Here is a 22505-nt window from a genome sequence, read left to right as displayed (position 1 = left end):
CCCAGACTCTAAGAACTGAAGGAGATGGGCCTCAAGGCATCATCTCATCCAGAAGGAGGAATCTTACAGACTGGCTGGTTATAACAGCTCAGGAAACAGACTCAGGAAAATGCTAGACCACTATACCCACTATAAAATTTGTGTGTGACAGACATTGGACCAGTATTCCTGAATTCTCTGTACTTCTTTCTGCTCTGTGACCTCAGGCCTTCTAATCACTAGCCCAGTTTTTCCACTCAGAATCCAGCTTTCAGCAGCCTCCCTGATGTCTTCAGAGAGGCTGTGTTGAGACTTGTGCTATAATATGACAGAGAAAATTAGCCTGGGTCTGTTCTTTTTCCCTATCACTAACCTTCCAAATAAGCTCTGCCACAGGGCCAGGGGGATCAACGTTCCCCACATAATGCCCATCCATGGGAAAGAAAAACATAAGCAAGAAGAGAAGTCAGGGATTCCAGTGCCATTTCCCATCAGAGGCCTTTGTGATATTGTAACAGGTACCAGTGGTGAGGCTAAGAAGTTCCCCTGCAATACTGCACTGACTTCCATGACAGCCAGAGAGCTAGGTACTGCCATTATCTCATTCCAAGAAACATGGAAATGGGACTTGATCAGGCTAATGTCTCAGATTTGTTCCTCAAGCCACTTACTACTGAACTATGTCATGGAGGAGGGAAGTGAGATGGCTGACGGTGTCTTCAGATGCTAGTCTCTACTCTCTGGACTCCTCCTGCTGTGCATGGGTCAGGCATGTATGTGGATGTGTGAAGTGGGAAGGCAAGAGCATGCAGTGCCACTGTGCTTCAGAGAGCACGTCTATCCTGCAAGCACCTATGCTTGCAATGGTGACAGGCAGCCTCATCTGCAAAGCTCGTCTTGAATGGACAGTCTGTTCTCATGCTGCATCCTCCATCCAAAGCCGCTTGTGGTCGCAGGAGAGCCCACCTGTGGCCCCATATTCTAGAGAAGACCATGCAGTGTGGCCTCCTGCAAGTCCCCATTTAGCTGCAGAGTTTGAGGATTCTGTTATTTCCTTTCTGCAGCTCCTCTTGAGGAATTCACGTCCTGCTACCGGCCTCAGGACATAGCTAAAAATAACTTGCTTTTCAAACTGAAATCTGGGCGAATTGGGAGCCTTTGCTTGTGAGGCCGGAAGGGCTGTGTTAGAGTAGCTAAGCTCAGCCCCAGCCTTGCGCTGCCCTTCCTCTTTCCAAGGAAGCCTGGGACCTCATGAATCACCTCCAGAACACCCATCAGAGGCCCCCTGGAGAAATGGAGTCAGGTTAGACCACCCTGGCACTGTACTGACTGCAGACCTATGCTGCAGAGTGGAGGAACAGGAAAGAGAATCTCTAAATATACAGGGAAAAACTGGGTGGGGGTGGTGTCAGACTAGTTATAACTCAGTCCAGCCAGACTGGGGAGTTGAGGGAACAGAACAGGCAGGCAGGCCTCTGCTAAGCTACCTGGGAGCAAATTCTCTTCCTACCTGGAGTGTTTCCATTCCTGTCGTCAGTGCACCCAGAGTTCTGTCAGTACTTGTCAACAAGGTTGCCCAGGCACTCTATTTAGCTTGAGAAAGGCTCTCTTAGCTAGATGGCTGCTGCCTCGTCTGGTGCAGCTTTTAAGTAACTGCTGTTCATCCTAAAAGTCATGGGAAGCAAGATTGTCCAGGGATGACTGGTTTCCTGACCTCTGTCCCCTTGCCTGGGATCTCCCCATGCTGGTCTTAGTGGGTGTCCTCAGAGGTCCTTTCTGCTTACTGGACAGCTTCTTGGAATGCAGACAGGATCAAAGCATTCAAGAGTGGAGGCTGAACTTGAAGTACTGTGATCAAGGCCCAGGGCTAAACTCACAGATGATTGAACAGCCAGAATTCCCCAGCAGCGACCAGATAAAATTGACCCTCCTAATCCTCTTCCTCTACTGCTGCCCAAGTATTCCTCAACAGAGAAAAGAGCTTAGGGGTTCCTAGAACCCATCTATTCCTCTCTCATGAGGCAGGGGCTATGACTGTCTACAGAGGAATAGGTTCATCTACCATTTCAGGGGCTTTTCAGGTTCTGGGATGGCAGATTTAGGAATCCAGTCTTTTTGGAATAGCATACTTTCCATAAATCCCCTTCCCTCAGGGACAATGAGGAACACCACCAGAGGTGACCAGCACTTCTCCTTTCCTATGGATATCAGAGCATGAGAAGAAAGTATAGGATCCCAGGAGTGTGAGGTAAAGGGACTCGGAGATAAGATGAAATGTTATTGGTATATCATACTAGAATAAGGGGTCCTAAAGTGAGTATATGGGGAAGACATTTCAGTCCTGACATCAACACTGACTGAGTGAGTTTTAACCACTCTGAGAGATAAAATCGATGTCTTGAAATGGAGATGCTTTGTACAATGTAAATAAAACATACAAACAAAAGCGTATTATACAGCATAATGGCTAAAGACCAATGATAATGGGATTCTCTTAGCATCCCTCAGAGGGGAAAATATGTTAAAAATAGAAAAACTGAAATGTAGCAAAAGAGACTCATAGGGCCAGCTGGATTTGAGAATCCTGGTCAAGCAACACAGTTCATGTAGAACTTACTTTCATTCTGACCCCTTACCTTGCGTTTTTCAGAACCATGTGAGAGCTGATCCAGAGAAGTGGAGTAGCACATAGAAGAGCTGTCCGAGCAAGCCTTGCCCCTCTCGGAATGGAGCAGAGGAGGTCCCAGCTGTGGGCCATGCAGGCTGACAACTTGTCTGTGGTACTGCTCTCAGTGGCCTGGCTGCTGCTAGCTCGTGGAACCACAGGTATGCCTCAGTTCAGCACTTTCCACTCTGAGAACCGTGACTGGACTTTTAACCATTTGACTGTACATAGAAGAACAGGGGCTGTGTATGTGGGGGCCATCAACCGTGTCTACAAGTTGACAGGCAACCTCACAATCCAGGTGGCTCACAAGACAGGGCCAGAAGAGGACAACAAGGCCTGCTACCCACCCCTTATTGTTCAGCCCTGCAGTGAGGTGCTCACACTCACCAACAATGTCAACAAACTACTGATCATCGATTACTCTGAGAATCGCCTGCTTGCCTGTGGCAGCCTCTACCAAGGTGTTTGCAAGCTCCTGCGGCTTGATGACCTCTTCATCCTGGTGGAGCCATCACACAAGAAGGAACACTATTTGTCCAGCGTTAATAAGACAGGCACCATGTATGGTGTGATTGTGCGCTCTGAGGGGGAGGATGGCAAACTTTTTATCGGCACTGCTGTGGATGGCAAGCAAGATTACTTCCCTACCTTGTCCAGCCGCAAGCTACCCCGTGACCCTGAGTCTTCAGCCATGCTAGACTATGAGCTTCACAGTGATTTTGTCTCCTCCCTCATCAAGATCCCCTCGGACACCCTAGCCCTGGTCTCCCACTTTGACATCTTCTACATCTATGGCTTTGCCAGTGGTGGTTTTGTCTACTTTCTCACTGTCCAGCCAGAGACCCCCGAGGGTGTGGCCATCAACTCAGCTGGAGACCTCTTTTATACCTCAAGAATCGTGCGTCTCTGCAAGGATGACCCCAAGTTCCACTCCTATGTGTCCCTGCCCTTTGGCTGCACACGTGCTGGGGTAGAATACCGCCTTCTGCAGGCAGCTTACCTCGCAAAGCCTGGGGAAGCTCTAGCTCAGGCCTTCAACATCAGCAGTGATGAAGATGTGCTATTTGCCATCTTCTCCAAGGGGCAGAAGCAGTACCACCACCCACCCGATGACTCTGCCCTCTGTGCCTTCCCCATCCGGGCCATCAACTTGCAGATCAAGGAGCGGCTGCAGTCCTGCTACCATGGAGAGGGCAACTTGGAGCTCAACTGGCTGCTAGGAAAGGATGTACAGTGTACCAAGGCGGTAAGGAACCTCCATGTACTTTGCTCCTGATTTCTCTGTACCCTTGTACCCTCAGCTTCTGGGCCAGTAAGAGCCTGGGAGAAAAAATGGGTTTTAGGCAATCAGGTGATGACTACCAATTGCAGAGTCTTGCCTCCATTGCATTCTTGAGATAAGTTTGCTGATTCATTAAATCAATATTAATACATGCCTTTGTATGCTTACCGTGCACCAGGTACTGCTTTTGGTGCCTGCTAAGCCGCATGACTAAGCTACATGCTCTCAGAGAGCTTAGCTACTAGTGAGGCAAGACAAGCAAACACATAAAACAGCCTAGCCCGATGTGGTGGTGCACACTTGTAATCTCAACACTTGGACGAGTTGGGGGTAGGAGGATTAGGTGTTCAAAGTCATCCTTGGCTACATAGTGAGTTCAGTGCTAGCCTGGCTACATAAGACTCAGACGAATAAAATGATACTGCCTGCCAAATGGTAAATTCTCTATAGAGAAAAACAGGGCAGAGAGCAATACTAGAGAATATCTACCATTGAGAGAGTAGTGTTTGGAACAGTGGCTGAGAGAAAAAAAAATGCATTCCAGAGAGAGGTATCAAGTGCAGAGAACTTGGGGCATGCCTAAGCATAATATGAACACCAAGGAATCACAGCTTGATTCAAGCATATGAGATAGGGTACCACAGCATACTTGTTAAGAATTCAAGATTTAAATCTAATCAATTAGATTAAAAATCAGTTCTTCTACCAATATTCTGTGTGTCCTTGAGCAAGTTCTGTGTTCTCTGAGCTACAAGTTTTTCATATTTAAAATAGAAATAATAATATCTTTTATTATGAGGATCATGTCATATGAGGATCAATAACTTATGAAAATAAAATGCTTGGCATACAATAATCACTCAGTAAATGAGCATTTAGGATTACCACTGCTAATCATAGTAATGAAGGACTAGTTATTTGTCAGTTATCTTACTTTCATAAAATGAGAAATCTGGATTTAGGTTATCTCCAGTTTGCTTCATAGCACTAAAGTTTTATGAACAAAGATCCTCTTCAAACAAGAGAAGTGGAGAGGAACTGTAAGGGTTAACCCCTTGCAACATCCACCCTGGTTCCCATGGTCTTGTCAGGAGGAAACTGCTGATTCCTGCTTGCCTTCTAGCCAAAATTAAAAGGAAGAGGACACTGTGCTGTGCTCCAGTGGTGCTGCAGAGAGACAAGTCCTGACTAGTGACCATGGGACATCAGAAACACTGGTGATTGCTAGAAGGACAAGTACCTTATAGCCAGTGGTTCTCAAACTTCCTAATGCTATGACCCTTTATTACAGTTCTTCATGTTGTGGTGACCCTCAACCATAAAATTATTTTGTTGCTACTTCATAACTGTAATTTTGCTACTGTTATGAATCGTAATATAAATATCAGATGAGCAACCCCAGGGGGTCTTAACCCACAGGTTGAGAACCACTGCCTTATAGGAAAAAATTCTTCCTGTCATCCTCTGGAGAAATGCCATTTCAAGAACCAAAACAGCTGGATATGCAAAATGGTGGTTTCCTCTGGTTCTTATAGTCCAAAGGATCTCAGCGTTAGGGACCAGAGATGTTTTAGTGGCGTTTAAGAAATTTAAAGATCAAAGAGAAGTCATGGCCCTGAGCTTGACTTTACCATAGTCTGTGGACTAACATGTAACTCTCAGGTCAAATATTTTAACATTGCTGCCCCAAAAAAGCATGAGGAAGGGACCCATCATTCAAGAATATCAGTTATACATGAAGGGCTGTTTTGAGCAGTTTATTATCTCACCTAATCTTCACAGGTAAAGCACTAATTATTATACCCTTTTACAGATAGAAAGACAAAGGATTAGAGAATGTAAAATAAACTGCTTAAATCCATCTAGCTGTGAACCAGAAAGCAGGGTCTGAATTCAGGGCATCCCACAGACTCTAGATGCAGGATCTGTGGGCAACTGCCTCTGAGGAAAGTCATACTTCAGTTACTTGCTGTCCACGCAAATGGAAAGGGACATCAGGCATTGGGAATACTTGACAAGACATTGAGGAAGAAATTGCCATTGAACCCCGGGGCTTAGTTTCAGAACAGATCATTTCCTTTGCAGTTCTGAAGACTCTAGCATCAGGAAGAATCTAGAGAAACCCACAGCTGCCATCAAGGGCTTTTCACTTCTGTTACTATACCTCAGAAACTGGCTTAGGTCACAACTCTGCAGCTCTACCAGCCCCTGGACAAAATGGTGGAAAAAACTGAAACCATGAAAACAAACTATAAAGAATTTTGACAATGACCTGACTTTACTCTTTTATTTTATAGAAGGAAAAACTGAGACCCAGAGAGGCACATAACAATAAGGGCTGATACAGTAAGGACAGGGCTAAAATCGAAGTTACCTAACTCTTATTGATCAGCTACTACTTACAGAACAAGGATGAGAAAGAGAAGCAGCAAGGGTAGAGAGCAGTGGCTAGTAAATACCTGCTGGCACTGTCCAGTAACACGCTGGAAAATAGTAAGTGACTGACTCCATACAACAGAGGAAGAGGGAGAGCCCTGGTCTACAGTATTTGGCAGTTCCTGTGGTGTAAACACTGTCATGCAGGCTGGCTTTAAGCAGGAGTGACATCACTGGATGTAGAGGTATACATAGACATCTCTCATGAGCTAGCACTAGCATACAATGGCTCCTTTACTCCCAAGCTCTGCCTTGAACTCTGGTGGACTCTGCCACCAGAGTTCAAGGCCATTCTTACTCTAAAAACTTGGTGTTCTTTCTTATGGATTACTCATGTATTTTTTTAGCACCATCATTCCCACCAGTAGCAGGAGTGGCAGCTGTCCACAAGTACGAAGGTCACAGAGACATGTCCTAGTTCACCTCAGGACTGAGGAGGGAATACAAGCTAGAGAAAAAAATAATGTGCTCTTACTTATTAACCAAATATCCTAAGGAAATGAAGCATCGGTTTGCTCCTCCCTGATGACAGTGAAAAAGTAAGGCTGAGGGAGTCTTCTGTGATGCTCACTGCTATGTTCTTTGTTTTTCTAAGAAGCCTTTTCCCAACCAGGTAGGAACAGCTCCCCCAGCACTTAAGGTTTTTATTTTTTTTATTTTTATTATTTATTTATTTTGGTCCAGAATCTGCAGCCTTTACTGCAAGATTCCATGCTGGGCAGTTAGCTGGGGTGTTTTGGAGCATCCATCAAGATACAGCCTCATGCCAGGCCCTATGCAACCCCTATCCTCAAGAGTCATGCACTTCCCCCCCTTCTTCCCCTCTCTACCCAGAGAGACATCTAGCTGGACATGCTATCGTCTTTTGAAGCTTGAAAGCTCACCCCTCAGTGACATACCTCCTCCAACAATGCCACACTTCCTAATTCTTCCTGAACAGCCCACCAACTAGGAATCAAACATTTAAATATATGAGCCTGTGGGGGACATTCTCATTCAAACACAACACTGTCCATCCAGTTCTCCCTTTGACAATTCCAGAAGAGGATGCTGTGACCCCAGTGGACTTAGCCAGAACACAGGGTGAGAATTAATCTTCTCATTCTCTGTTCAGCAAATTTTCTCACTTATTGAAGGTAGCCTTCTTTCAAAGTGACACAGTTCCTCCTGGCCCACCACTAATCCCTTCAAAAGGCTGAAATAAGAAGAAATCTCTTTGAACACCTATAACGTGCAAGAGATAGCGGCACACACTGATAAAAGTCTTTTTACATACATTGCTTCACTTAATCCTCTATAATTCTTCCAGAGGTGTGGGGGAGGAAGTATATCATTCCAAATGAAGAATCTAATGTAGATTAAATTTTCCATCACAGGCTGGTGGTACAGGCCTGTAATCTGTTACTGGGGAGGCTAAGTCAAGAGGGTTACAAGTTCAAGCCCTGCCTAAGCAATTTAGTGAAACCTTGTCTCAAAATAAAAAGTAAAAAGAGGACTGAGGAAGTAGCTTAGTGGTAGAGCACTTGCCTAGCATGCAGGAAGCCCCAGATTCACCCACCCCCCAGAACTCTAAAGATTAATAAATAAAGAAATCCCAAAGCAAAAGACAGTATCCAATATTATCATGACATTTTCAATGAGTCCCCAGGATGGCAGGTAGTAGTGATAGTTTAGTGGCTTAAAATTCCTCATGCCTCAAGGAAAAAACTCTACAGCCCAAGAAACACTGGCTTGCTCAAAGAACAAACAGGAAACCTCTATGCCTGTGGAATCTTACAATGTTGCCTCTAGGCTGAATATCCTTTGAGGGAACCCTGTTTAAAATAGACAGATCTTCACAGACATGGTGTAAGGGGACATGAAAAGAACCAGAAGGCAAGTTCAGTCAGCTTTACAACTTGAGCCTGGCTTTCCTGGCAGAAAGGTAAAAGGTAGGCATGTGACTCTGGGAGAGTGGAGATGGCTAGTCACTCACAGTCTGGTCCCATGGGAGCCAAGATGTCATTGTGGGCCAGGTGGCAATGAGCTTTGTCTCTAACATATTAGACCTTTGATCCCAGGCCTGATCCTTTCTGAGGCCTGGTATCCTCAGGCTGACAGCAATGGGTGGGTAGTTTGAAGTGACCCTGCCATTCTTTCACTGTGATTCACTCTAGTTCTCTCCTGTCCTTCCAGCCAGTCCCCATTGATGATAACTTCTGTGGCCTGGACATCAACCAGCCTCTGGGAGGCTCCACTCCGGTAGAGGGACTGACCTTGTACACCACCAGCAGGGACCGCCTGACCTCTGTGGCCTCCTATGTTTACAATGGCTACAGTGTGGTTTTTGTGGGTACTAAGAGTGGCAAGCTGAAGAAGGTAAGAATCAGTGGTCTGACTGATTGAGTTCTCAGTTAAGGGACTCTTCTTCTAGAAGGTAGTGGTCAGTAAAGATTTAACTACAGGCAAATTCTTGTTTTCTTAGGGGAGGGAATGGAATGGGGAAGAAGATAGGGATCAGTTTTGTGGTTTAGCCTTAAGTTGTTTCCTCCAGCCATCAGTCAGTAAGTACCTAGGAAATACAAGTGTATTTCAATGTTGTCAAATATCAAGGTGTTGGGAAGGTACTTTGCCTAAAGATAAAAATCACTCTTAATTTCCAAATCAAGTAGAACTTATTTGTTGTTGCTAATGTTGTTTTTGTTATCCACATTGTGAATGATATGCATTGTGACCTCTACCTGGGACCAGCTGTTGACTATAAACTGAAAGAAGTTGGCTAGGACAGATTTTGGGTCCTAAGAGCTGTAGTGGTGGATGCTGGCCTCAAGGTACACGATTGGTGCCTAGTTATAAGACCAGCTACCCATCTTTCCAGCAGTTGTAGACTGCTCTCCCCACTTTCTTACCCAAATCTCAGCAGCCAGGAGAAAGGAGATATCTTCCTCATTGGGTACCCCTACAACCTGGAGAGAACAGGCTGTCTGGGACTGGCAACAAGGGGGCCCTCTTATGAGGGAGGCTGAAGCCAATAGCTTGTACCTGCTTGTTGAGTGTTTAGGGTGTGGATAGGGAGCACAGTCTGGTTTATTATGTGGGATTATAACAGCTACATTATTTCCTGTCCCAGCTAATCCCCTTTTCCCAAGCTTACTCTCCTGCCACCCCTCACTAGTCCTAGCACCTGTGGATCAAGACACAGACAAGACTTGGCTGCACCTTATCCTTTGATGTTGACATTACCAGGCTCCTTCCTCCTAATCCATTTAGAGCCCTGGGAGGTTATTGTTGGGGAGTGTAGAAGAAAGAGAGCTGGAGGGGAATCTGAGGAAGAACTTCCATATTCTTGTTTTAAGTTGTTGTAGAGGAGGTGGCAAGAGTTATAAGAAGATAGATAACTTTCCAGACTTCTCTGGTCTTTGTAATTCCAAATCCCTTTGACCATTTCTTAGCTCTCGGGAAATGTTCCTGCTTGTTTCTGTCTTGCACCATTACTCTGCTCCACAGCTATGGGCCTGTCTTGGCTTCAGCATGTGGAAGAGGGGGTGACTGTGGTCCTATCATTTGCTTGCCTAAATCTGGGGAGGGCAGGAGTCATTCCCTACAAGAGAATTGTTCCCTGAGAGAGGTGTTATTCCCTGAGGTTGGGAAGTGGTATATTCTGCTGGTCACATCTTGGCTTGCATGCCTGAGCTGTCTACCTCCTTGCTCAGCAAGGCTCACCTCATCTAGTTGTGCATATTTGCCTGACACATGGGACTTGGGCAAGGGGGAGAGTTGGAATACCACCTACGCAATCCTCAGCAGGCTATGTGCCATTCTTAGACATCTGCCTATGAAGCTTCTATTACTAATCTGCCTGCCAAAGGAAGTACCTTTCTCTAAAATTGTACAAAGGTTATCTAAGGTATAGCAAAAGCAGCATCTGGGCTGGTGCCTGGCACTTTATCCATCTTTCTTTCATCTCCAGTTGCTGGTCCAGACTCTGTCTCCTTTACTATCTTGGAAGCTCTGTTAAAGGATGGTCTATTCATACTAATTCTCTTTAAGCCCATCACTGAAGTTTTATTCATAGGATAAGCCTAACAAAGTAGAACCATCCTTGCAAAATAGGACTGTCTTCTGAAAAGCCTTGAAATCATCTAGCCCACTACCCTCATTGTTGCACAGGGAAACTGAAGCTTAGAGAAATAGAGTGATTGATCTAGATAAAGAGATATAAGGCTAGTTGTCTCTTGTCCTGACCCCCAAACTTGGCACTCTTCATTTTGAGAAATAGCGGTGGAGCTGGGGGATGGAGGCTGAGAGTGATTTTCAGGCCCAGACTTGCTACAGAGTTTAATCAAGGGCTAGTATCTCTACTTACTCTGACCTTAGACCTAAATTAAGAAATCAGTATTATTAGATTAGAAGAATGGCCCAGCCAGTCTTCAAAGGAGTATCTGCATCTGCTGACCCCTTAGTGTTCATGCATGCATCTTACTCAGTATACATCTTTCCGTGTCTCACACACATGCACATACACACACACACACACACACACACACACACACACACACACACACGTAGCCCAAGTTCTCTGGGTCTTGTAGGAGCCCTAGCAGACCAGTCACTGTGGAGGTAGCAAGTTCAAGGGCAAGGCTGTAGACATAGCTACCCACTTCATGTCCCAACCTGCAAGATGTCTGTCTTCTTACTGTGAGGTGCTATTCCTTTGGCTATGAACTCATGATACTACCATTTTTTCCCTCTGAGCAGCTCACCTTTCCCTTCCACCCATACTACTTTGGGGTACTTGATATCCATACCTGGCTCCTAGTGGCCTCCCACTTACCAAGCCACTCACCCCTACCCTCTCCAGAGAGAAAGCCCATGAAGAATTTATGGAATGTCCCCAGGAAATTCTAGCATGGTCCAGGCCCCATAGCTCTTTCAACACAGGAAGGAAAATAAAGAAAAAATAGCTAAGAGTCAGGCCAGGGGAGGGAATCTGGGTGCGTCAGAGCTACTCACTTCTTCCTTGCCTGGCCAGGCGTCTCTCAGACGGTCCAGCCCTCATCTACAGAGGCTGGTAGGAACAGGATGTCCCTGAGTGGGGAAGTGAACTCACCAAAAGTGGCATAACCACAATGTGATCTTAGGTGCTCATACACATAGGTAACCCAAAGACCAGGCCTTTGTCTTCTGAGGCACCAGCAAGTGGAAAGAACAGGGAGAATAGGACTGAGACCTCAAAGCCAAGATGCAGTACATGTAGGACTAAGAGCTGTGCTTTACAGGATGTGGAAAGACAGGCAAAGCTTCACCACAGAGTACATACAACAGCTCGAGCAATAAATGTGGGATCAGTCTGCAAGGTCTCATAAAGGAGGAAGAGTACCAAGTTATGCTTTTAAAAGGTGAATTAGAGCCTAGTATGGCTCTGAACCCAAAGAGAAATGTAAGAAAAGGACTCAGGATTAGAGCCTAGCCAATTGTGTGGTAGTACATGCTTCAGCAAAATCAATTAGTCATCACCACAGAAGCAGAAGAACAGCTTCCAGATCATGAGCAGCATTGACTCCTCTTTATGAGGGAGATAATATCATAACAGAGTGTAAGAAACCAAGTATGAGATAAACAAGGGCAGCAAGGATGTGGGAATCATGCTGTGTTAAATAGAGTTCTACAAGGATGAAAACCCAAGGAAAAGGAGCAAATCAAGTAGATAAAGACAGTTCTCCAGATAATGCAATGTACTGAGCACCTGTTATGTTCTAGGTGCTATGTCAAGTCCTTTGCAGCTACTAATTCATTGAACTCTGATGCAGCCACTCTGAAATGAGTGATGTTATCAACTTCACTTTGCAGATGGGACATAAAGGCAAAGTAAGGTAAAGAAATTTGTCCAGTTCATGACTAAGCCCAGACTTGATTCTCACTTGTTGGCATGCTTATCCATCAACCTGTAGAAGATGAATTAGGCTTAGTCATTGTGGCCACAGAGGCTGTTATATGTAGGAGTTGCTGCTGCAAAACCAGCTTTTCCCATAACATAGGGAACGATTTGTTACAACCAAACTGTCTTACTTTAGGGAATGAATACCTGGTCATTAGATGCATCCAGTAAGGGGTGCTGTAGAAGGACTAACTCTAATCTAACCCTATTTTTAGCCCTGCATCCACCTACAGAATCTCTCCCATGATGTCACTGCTATGGGTTACTCTTACTCCTTCAATGGAACGTGTATATGGTGGTTTGAATGAGAATGGCCTCTATAGGCTTATACACTTGAGTGCTTGGTCCCTAGTTTATATACTGTTTAGGAAGGATTAGGAGGTGTGACATTGTTGGAAGTGTATCACTGGGGGGTGGCTTTGAGGTTTCAGAAAGCCCATACCAGGCCCAGCCTGTCTCTCTCTGCCTTCATCTTGTGGATAAGATGTAAGTTCTCAGCTATTGTTCCCTCATCCTGCCTGCCTGTCCTGCTGCCATACTTCCTGACACGATCATGGACTAACCCTCCAAAACTGTAAGCGAGCCACCAATTAAATGTTTTCTTTTATGAGTTGCCTAGATCATGGTGTCTCCTCACAACAATAGAACAGTAACTAAGACAATGTGACAATGAAAGACAGGCCATAGCAGAGAATGGGAACAAAGACAAGAATGGGAACAAAGACAAGAAGGTCAGGGCACCCTAGATATGGACTTTGCAGTTCAAGCTGGGTTGAGCCTGCCCTAAGCATGGCTGAAAGTTTTCCAGGGTCAGGAAGAGGTATTGGGTATGGGCAGGGCAGGGCCAAGGTGGTGAGGGTGCCTGGGGCAAGACACAGGGGATGGAATGTATGGTACCTTGGAGCCTGAACACTGTCCGCTGTGATGACATCCTCCTGATTTGATTAGAGCATACTGTAGGAATCCAGAGAAAAGAAACAATGCCCAAGCAGGTAAAGGAAGAGTGGTGGCAGGAACTGGAAACTCATTTCAGATGTTTTTCTGATTCCAGGGAAGAGCAGAGTATGCAGTGCAAGCAAAGTTAATGGGACACAGAACCAGGGGCCATGCTAAATCAGGGAAGACAGGAGTGTGTGTGTGTGGGGGGGGGGGTAGCTCAAGTTTCAGGATGCTGCTGCTCTGGTTCCTTCCCACCATTCACAGTTGCTAGAACTTTGCCCACTACCCACCCTACTGTTCTACACACTGCCACGTGCCCTTGCAGAAGCTAAGGTGGCACTCGGCTTCAACCTCCAGTCTTTGGAACTGAGGATGTAACCAGGAGTAAAATCTGCTGTTTCTTTGCCCCTGGCCTCTTAGAAAACTTGCCTATTGCCTAATAGTTGTGACACATGCTCTACCCAGTCACTTCAACCATTGAGGGCAATGCCTGTCACATACCCCAGGCATCTGACCCCACTGATAAAATACCTCACATTAGGGACTCTGTAAGCTAACCTCAAATGTACTGGATTGTACTCTGCCAAATCCCATTTAATAATTGGAATAGAATTGGATGCCAGGAGTGACTCTTATGGATGGGGCTATTGCAGAGGACAGTATTCATAATGGGTGAGCAGGTTCATTGGCTGGTAGCAGATAAGGAGTTACGGAAACAGAAGAACTCCTACTGGATTACAGGAAGAGAATGCTTTCTGGGTAATATTTAGAAGAGGGAGTAGTGGTGCTCTGAGACATTAGCTGGTAAGGCAGGAGGGGACAGCATTTCCAGTGTTGCCTAGAGACCCTGGAATAGCACACACATCTGCATCACCTGGATTAGATGGAAACTTGGTAGTAGGCAGGTGCAGAGACCCAGGCAACCACTGTTCCTCTAGCAGCCCTTTGCTTTTTAAGCCTTGGGACAGACACTTTTGCAAATTCACCGGTACTGTTCAAGCTCTAGAGATGACCCTGGCTGTTTTAATAATTAGCTAACAGGAGCCCCTGAAATTCCCAACATTTTTAAAGGTAAACTGTTCCTGCCTTTTCTAAGGAATACACTAAGGTAAGACTTCTAGTCTCCATCTACCAGAAGCCCTGACATCCCTACCCTATCTTCTTGTAATCTCACAACTGATCCCTTAAGCAAAGCTAGAAAAAAATGTGTACTTCTTGCATTAACATTTTAGGCCTTAAAGAACTGATCAGAATTCCTTCCCAGGGCCCAGAGTTAGTGCACAGAGGTTTGATAAAAGTAATATGTCCAGATTTATATGCCCTTCTTCCCACATGGCCATACTGACATTCACACAGACTTCCTCCCTAACACCCAAGTTCCTAGCCTATTACTTGGCTCCCCTTCTGGTGTGGGGTCACGGTGGCAGCTGAAAGGCCTAGTTGCATGAAAAGCTGGGAAACATGACTTTCTTCCTTGCCAAGCCCATGGAACAAGAACAATAGCCACTGGTTCCTCAAAGTGGAAATGATTCACTTCTCTCTCTGCATGAATCCTTGATCCTGTAAACAACCAGGAATAGGAGCTTGGGAGGCAGTTCCAGAAGCCATGGTGGTTATCCTGAGACTAGAGACATCTGACCTGGTCCTCTGGCGTCCCCAGGCATCCCAGCAATGCTGAGTGAGATCTGGAGTGGTGGTGGGCCGGTGGATACTCTCTGACCTCCCCAGAGCCTGCATCACAGGGGTGGGGTACTGGCTCTGGAGCTCACTGCCACATCACTGTAATGAGACTGGCTCCTTGCCCAGACTCCTGCCACCAAATTCACTGTTTGTTTTGTTGTTTTATGGACCCCTTGGGTCCAGAGGACTGGTCTTCCCAAAGCTGGGAAAAGAGGCATTTGGTTGGCAGTAGGAATAAGTTATACTTACAGATACCCTCCCCCATATGTATATCCTGCTCAGCCATGACAGATGTAGGCAGAGGGTTTTAGCTCTATGCAGAGTCCCAGCAGGCCCAGGGAAAGGGCTTCCAGTCTCCCAGAACCCTTCTGAAAATGGGAAGCTAAGGGCTTATTTATTTTTTGCATCTTTTGTGCAGCTTGTACAGTTCAATCCTAGTGATTCCTGTTTGAGGCATAAAGCAGAGTGTTCTGCTGGCTGTTCCTAGTCCAAGAGTGAGTCCTTGCAACATGGGACTTATTACAAGAATGTTAAAACCAGGGAACTGTGCCTTGGAGCAAGAGATTGGAGATAATGATTCAACCTCATAGCATTCAGGTGATCCAAATAGGTTCTATAGAATTTGCTACAGGCCAAGGTGCTAATGTGTAGAAGTCACACCCTCAGGAAAGTGCCCACCACATACATACATGTCCTTTAGGAAATTAGGTCTTGCCTACCTATGAACAGGGACATAGACAAGTGTCTCTTTCAGAAAGGACTTCCGAAGACCAACTGTTCCAGTCCCTTCCCTTTGGGGTAGGACTAATATACATATTGAAAATTCTGTAAGTTTCCTGTGATCTAGTTCTGAATACAACCTGACAGCAATGTGATCTCTGCAGTGACCTGTCCTGTAAAGCAAAGGTGATTCTTATCCCTGCTTCATGAAATTATGTTACTGGAATAGTATTTATCAAATGTTGTGATTTGAATGAGAATACCCCCTGACCCCTGACCATAGGCTCATTTGTATGTTTGAACGCTTGGTTCCTAGTTTGTGAAATAATTTGGGAAGAATTAGTAGAATTGGCCTTGTTGGAGGAGGGTTTCACAGGGGATGGGCTTTGAAATTTCAAAAGTCCGTGCCAGGCCCTGTCTCTGACTCTCTCTCTCTCCTCTCTCCTCTGTTCTCTCTCTCTCTCTCTCTCTCTCTCTCTCTCTCTCTCTCTCTCTCTCTCTCTCTCTCTCCTCTCTCCACCTTGTGCTTGTGTTTAAGATGTAAGCTCTCAGCTTACTGCTCCAGCACCATGTCTGCCTGCCTGTTTCTGTGTTCTCTGCCATGATGGTCATGAACTCTAACCCTCTGGAACTGTAAGCCCCAATAAATTCTTTTATATGTTGCCTTGGTCATGGTGCCCCATCATAGCAATAGATGTGTCAGAAGCTAGTGTCGAAAGTCCTCTTCCTAATGGAGATTCCATCTTACTGTGGGAAGACAGACAGAAGCCAGAGGTGAGCATGATCCCTAGCTTGTGTGGATGGTAAGTGCCGATGGAAAAATAAAGTCAAGGAAATGATTCACATGAAGCAGGGAGGGCAGAACTTGGCACAGTCACAAAGTGTGGCCTTTTTCTTTTGTTTTGTAGAATAAGGTAGCAACAAACACTTTGGATATTTGTCATAAGGATTAAAAAGATAGTATATGAAGATTACTTAATAGTGACTGTTACAGAAGAGTCTTCTATGATTGTGGACATCTTTGAAACTTCCCTCAAATCCTACTTCTTCCCTGCTTCCCTGGAGGTAGTAACACTATCAGATCAGGCTTCCTTTTAGTGACATGTTTGCAAGGTCAGATAGAGGAAGACACTCCTGCCCCTGACCCCCTAGTCCTGAGTCATGGGAAAAAAATATTTGGAAGACTGGCCCAGCTGAGCCCATCTAATCTAATCCCACTGGACTTTGGCATCCAGCTACATTAGTCACCAGTGAGAGCAAACAATATGTGCTGGCCCTCCCTAGGGCGGAGCTGCAGGAAGTGAGGTTCTATGCCTGCTGCTTTGCAGAATTAACCAAACCAACACTGTTCTCTCTTGATGCATGCACCCAAGCCAACCACAATATTGTAGCACTACACAGCTCTGCCCCACAGGAAGCAGTTTCTTCAACTGGACCACCATTGCTGTCTTGCCAGATTGCTGCGGGTGTCTGAAGTGAGGGATGTAGCATATCTGACACGGAGCCTGGTGTGAAGCTTAAGGGAGCTTAGTGAATGGCAGCTGTTGCCACTGGCGTCCTCACTGCTAGTGTTGCTTTAGTCACCCCTATACTGTCACTGTTTTTCTTTCAGAGGTCTGAGTTCTCTGTTTCTATCATCGTTCTTAGATGCTCAAGAAGAACTGGGGTTGTTCTATGCTCTGTTGCGTGTGGTAATATTCTGTACACTTCTTCTGGTCATATGGCTAATTGAGGGAAGATGTGGAAATTGAAGACAGAATTACAAACATTTCAGGGTATAGATGAGCTCCACACATATTTAAGTAATTTGCAAAAACCAAAATGATCAAATGAAAAGGCCCTAGCTCCTGGAATAGCTAGGTTTCTCTTTCTTTCCTCCCTGTTTGCATACCTTCTGTCCAGTGAGATGCAAGGCAGAGAGAATGAACCTGGAGTTCTGAGCCTCCTAGTCTATCCCAATCCTGTCTCAGCCTTCAGAAAGTCCTTTAGGCTTCAAGTGGAAAAGAAGTTGAGGAACTGATGCCAACGTATCCTAACCAATCACTACTCTCCTACTTTTCTGGATTCCATTCCAAAGCTAGTGCTACCAGCTGAGTATTGTTACTGTCCCTGGAAGGAGACATAGCTTCAGTGGGTTTTATAACAAATCAGATTGTTCTCTGCTTGAGTGTTCTGGGGTTTATGAGTAGGCAACAAAGACAAGGGTAGAGGCTACAGAGTTGGGAGCTGTGGAGGGGTCAGGGCCCTCAAGAAGAAGGCTGACATTATCAAGTAACATTAAGAGTATTCTTGTAACTGTAAATGGATTTTGCAGCCAGAGGGGATTCTAAAACAAGGTCCAATCTAGAGATCCTGGACAGTGATGTATGTATCGTTCCATTTTCTGGAGAAGCTAACCAGGTCTTGAAAGTTAGGGTAGTCTACTCAAACTCACACAAGTTCTTAGTAACAAAGAAATTCTAGAGTCTGGGTTTGGGCCCTTCTCTCATTGAAAGAGTCTTCCTTTGCATTTAACATTAGATTGACTGCTGCTTCTCACTAGAAAGCAAACATTTTTCTTAGCAGAACCCAACTTTGGTCTGGGGATTATTCTCAGAGCAGGATCCACCTAGCCTTTGCCAGGCTCATGTAGCCTGCCCTAAAGTGAACTGCTGTTCTGACCCTTCATTCCACGTGTCTGGAATTCTTGCCAAAGTCTGTCTATCAGGAAGGCTTCTCAACCATCAAATGTTTGCCCTAGAGCTGAGAGATCCTGACAAGTTACAGCAATGGGACTCTCCATTCATACATGATAAGCCAGCAACTCTATCTGTCTACTATAAACTAGGCACTTCTTGTACACTAAGCTCTGAACTGAGTGTCTTTTCAGTTATTCTTCAGCAACTTTTATCAGGTAAAAATTAGTATGTCCATTTTACATATGAACAGACTGAGTGAGGTCCAACAAAGTTAATGACAGAGTTTCTTTGCTACAAAGCAGAGAGCTTGGATTTGTATTCAGATCTCCATAAATCCAAATGTGTGCTTTTAACCACTAGATTTTATACTTTATTGACCTTGTCTAAGAATCTATTTTTCCAGCTGCAGCCTTGTATGACAAGACTTTTCCCTTTTCTCAGAGAGACACTACATGCATTTCTCACCCTAGAAAGGGATCCCATGACAGACCAAAATATAGGTACCATCAAAGTCCAATTTGGTGAACCAATGAGTTTTTAGGGATTAGTTACAGGAGTATAGGTGAGGATTTACTTACAAGAACAGAAATGATTCAAAGAACTACATTACCAAGACCCATCCTAGCATGGGTGACAGTCCACAAAAGTTGGGAAACCTGGAACACATTGCATTAGCTTGCAAGCAGCTCAACAGGTTGAAGAGTGACCTTTCAAGTAACTCTAGTCTAAACCTTTTCCAGGCAACTTTGCTAGTGAATCTGGTAAGTTTCAGGAACTTCCTAAAGTTATTTTGAGTTATTTATCTTTCTGCTTAAGAAGCTTCCCTGTAGGATAGAACGTTTGAAGTCCAGAGGCAACTATTACACAACTCCCCTCTTGACTTTTCATAGAGTTGCAAGAAGTGGAGGGGGTGGAGACAAACATTTTGCATTCTGTAAAGCAAAGGTGCCCAGGAAACCAGGAACATGGCAGCTGTCAGCTCAGCACACTCTCTTGTTTCACTCTCTTCAGGCTTCCTCCTTGGATTCACAGTGGGTGGGGTGACAGCCTTTTGTGCCACACACAATCTCTAGCTGACTCGCCTTTCTCCAAGCATCACTATTTTCTCAGAGCTTTTTGAAGGGGACACAAAAGAGAGCTACTGACAAAGCCAAAGGCTGCTGGGTAGGGCAAGGGGCCTGGCCTGTTACCCATGCACCCTTCAGAGCCCCCCCCCCCCAATTCTTCTTCAAAGACATTATTTAGGATCCTTTATGTGCCACTCATACCCATTCAGAGATGACTGGGCAAAGGTTTCAGTGTGGGTGAAGAGGACACTGAGAAATGGAGTCATTTTGATTTAGCAAATTGGAAGAGACATTAATGCAATAGTTAACAGCAGACCACTGCTGAGGGGATGGACTTGAATGTTCAATCTTTGTTTATGGGGCTTACACAATTCCATCAATATTGATGCCGGATGCCTTTGATTCTGACACTAATCATTGCTATGAATTAAATTTGCAGACCTATAATTAGGATTGCTATTAATAGGGCCCTAAGCTAAGTACCACCATGTCTTATGTCTCTCTCATGGTTGAAAATGGCATCCTTGGAATTCTACTAATAGGACACACCTGGGATTTGTCAGGAGTGATGCGAAAATTATACATTCTATATTTGTATTAGGCCTTTACTGAAATGCCAGTGAGCAAAGGTGAACCTGGGGAGAGAGCGATGCCACACAGTGCTCAGGTAGCAGCCAGGTGTCTTCTCTTTGAGTCATGACACTCCAAAGTAAACTGGGCTGCTCATGATCAAACTTCAGCTCCCTGGAAGGTCTTCTTCTCAATCTAACCTGACATCACCCAGAAACGAGATACTACTGTGGTCAGAGCTGTGCTTAGCTGGAAAATCATTAGCTATACCTTACTGAGAGACCCATCTGGGATCACTTCCAAGTGGATGACTGGGACAGACTCCTCCACTCACAGCTGATTCCAACAATCCCATCCAGGGAGCTCCATGGACACAGGTAACTTAGAAATCTCATATATCAAAAAGCCCATTGGGCACAGTGGTGGGTTTCAGGAGGGTGCTTGAGGCCTTGTTCCAGGTAGATTTGCAGCATGTTGAGTCACTGGAGAGACTGGCCTTTCACTGAGAACTGCACAGTTCTACCCTAGAGACACTACATGCCTCATTCACCTTCTGTCTGAGTACTCATGCTCAAGAATTATCAACTTTTCCCAATAGCTTCTGTGTGATGACCCTGTATCACTTACAATATTTATGTGCCCCAATGGCATAAAGGCTGCATTAGCCATGCCCTTTTGACCTTCAGACTGAAAATATTTTTTCTTCCCAACCATCATTTATTGATTTTTTTCCCTTTGTATTTTTCAGTCACTGTGAGAAGACCATGGTTTGAGTTCAAGTTCTTATCCTATTTGCTGAGGATGTGGCCTTGCCTAAGTTAATTAACCTCTGGGAAACATAGAATTGTTTGAGAGATACCTTTTTAGAGAAATTGTCAGATCTTCACAGGCTTAATACTTACATTTTTATCATTTACGACACAAGTGTTTTTCCCCTTATACATGATGTTGAGCAGAGATGGGATTTCTGTCAGATAATTGTAGGATAGCTGTTGGTTTTGGTCCCTTTAATGTTTAAAGTTGTCTTGGTGCAGGGCAAATCCACAATGCCTATCACATGTGTTCCATCCTATGTTCCACATAGCTCTACTCACTTTGCTTTTTTATCTTGCCACTTACAAGGTCTTGGATAGTACAGCTAGAATCCCTAAATTTGACTTATCCTAAATGACTGTATTAGGTACCCTAAAATCCTCCCCCCTTTCCTCCAATCTTTCCAGTGATCTAATTGTGGCTACTGCAGAAGTCGTAAACTGGGCAGCTTCAGTCTTAGGCAGATTGGTGGTATCCCCAGAGGAATGACTACAGACAGAGAAAGAGAGGAAAAACTTGCCCAACCTCCAACAACCATCAAATCATAGAAATAAAAAGGCTGTCTCCTTGGTGCCTCCCTGATATTTATGTCTGAGCTCAGCAGACACCCCTGGGTTGCAGCCAGTCTGTTTCGGCATTAGTCCATTACACTTTTTATGATGCATGTTACCCACCTCCCCTACTTCACCCGGAACATTTTATGACTGTCCTTTTCATTTCTAGAAAGAGCTTCACAGAATGGCAGATGCTTGCATTTCCCCCACTCTTTGGGGAGCTATTCATGGCAGCCTGTCCCAAGCCATAAACAGCAGGAGATAAACCACAGCCACTGGCGGCCAAAGCCAAGTACCAGGAGGTTCAGAATGTGGGGAGAGAGGAGTTTGGTGATGTGTGGACCAGACAAACCTGGGGTCCTAGGGTCCATGCCCTTCACAAGAGAGTCAGAGCCACTGTAACAGTGTTGAATGATATAACTCTCCAGGTCTCCACAAAGACTGGAGGGAACTCCTTCCACTCTTCATACTGGTGACCTGAAGCCTCCCATCCTCTAACTAATCAGAACTGGTACAGTTTACAGTTAGGAAAGAAGAATTTCCTTTGGAATTATCTACTCATTCAAGGAGCTGTACAGACATGCTCTCTATACATGCATGCCTCTCACCTCTTGTCCATGCTTCTACATGCTGAAGCAACTTTTTTCATTTCTCTGCCCTTTTCCACTCACTCTCTTTGCAGCATCCATACCAGCTTCTTCCTCCTTCCATCTTCTTCCATTACTCCTTTCAGTACTCTTTTCTTTCTCACAGCCAAGACCAAACCTTTCCAATCCATCACTACCTCTCCTGGATCATTAAAACTTCACCTTGGACTCTAGTGTTGTGGTAGTGATATTTATTTATCTCAGCTCTTGAGTTGCACACATAAGTAAGTCACTTGTGACACTGTGAGAGATAGTACCCAGGGCCAGCTTTGTTCTGTAAAAGACACCCCTGGAAAAAGAAAGCCAACTTCTGAATGAATGATGAGAGCTTTTAGATTCTCTCAAAATACAGAGATAGAAAATGAAAAATGAGTGGGCAAGAGAAAGTGTCTGGTCTGAGGGAGATCAGACCAGAACCCTGGATAATTAGTGTATAGAATGAGGGTTTTTTCCTATGTCCAATCTTGGTGACAGGGTTTCAGAGGGAGTAGAGGGGATAGTGTTCTCTTTCTTTTCCTTATTTGGTTTTAGACTCCACATCAAATGAAATATGTG

The 22505-nt window shown here is 44.9% G+C and overlaps 1 protein-coding gene across 2 annotated transcripts in view; it reads left to right on the top strand.

Annotated features, from left to right (window-relative positions):
- Positions 1-22505, top strand: part of Plxna2 (plexin A2) — a 201349-nt gene that overhangs the window by 22213 nt on the left and 156631 nt on the right. For both annotated transcript variants that reach the window (XM_059281134.1, XM_059281135.1), the window contains exons 2-3: positions 2630-3893; positions 8541-8723. In XM_059281134.1, coding sequence (XP_059137117.1) covers positions 2706-3893; positions 8541-8723 — 1371 coding nt within the window. In that variant the 5' untranslated portion in view covers positions 2630-2705. The remainder of the gene's footprint in view (positions 1-2629; positions 3894-8540; positions 8724-22505) is intronic.

The sequence above is a fragment of the Peromyscus eremicus genome, chromosome 15, assembly GCF_949786415.1.
Source record: "Peromyscus eremicus chromosome 15, PerEre_H2_v1, whole genome shotgun sequence".
NCBI lineage: Eukaryota > Metazoa > Chordata > Mammalia > Rodentia > Cricetidae > Peromyscus > Peromyscus eremicus.
Note: the sequence above shows the minus strand (reverse complement) of the source record. Positions and strands in the feature narration are given on the sequence as shown.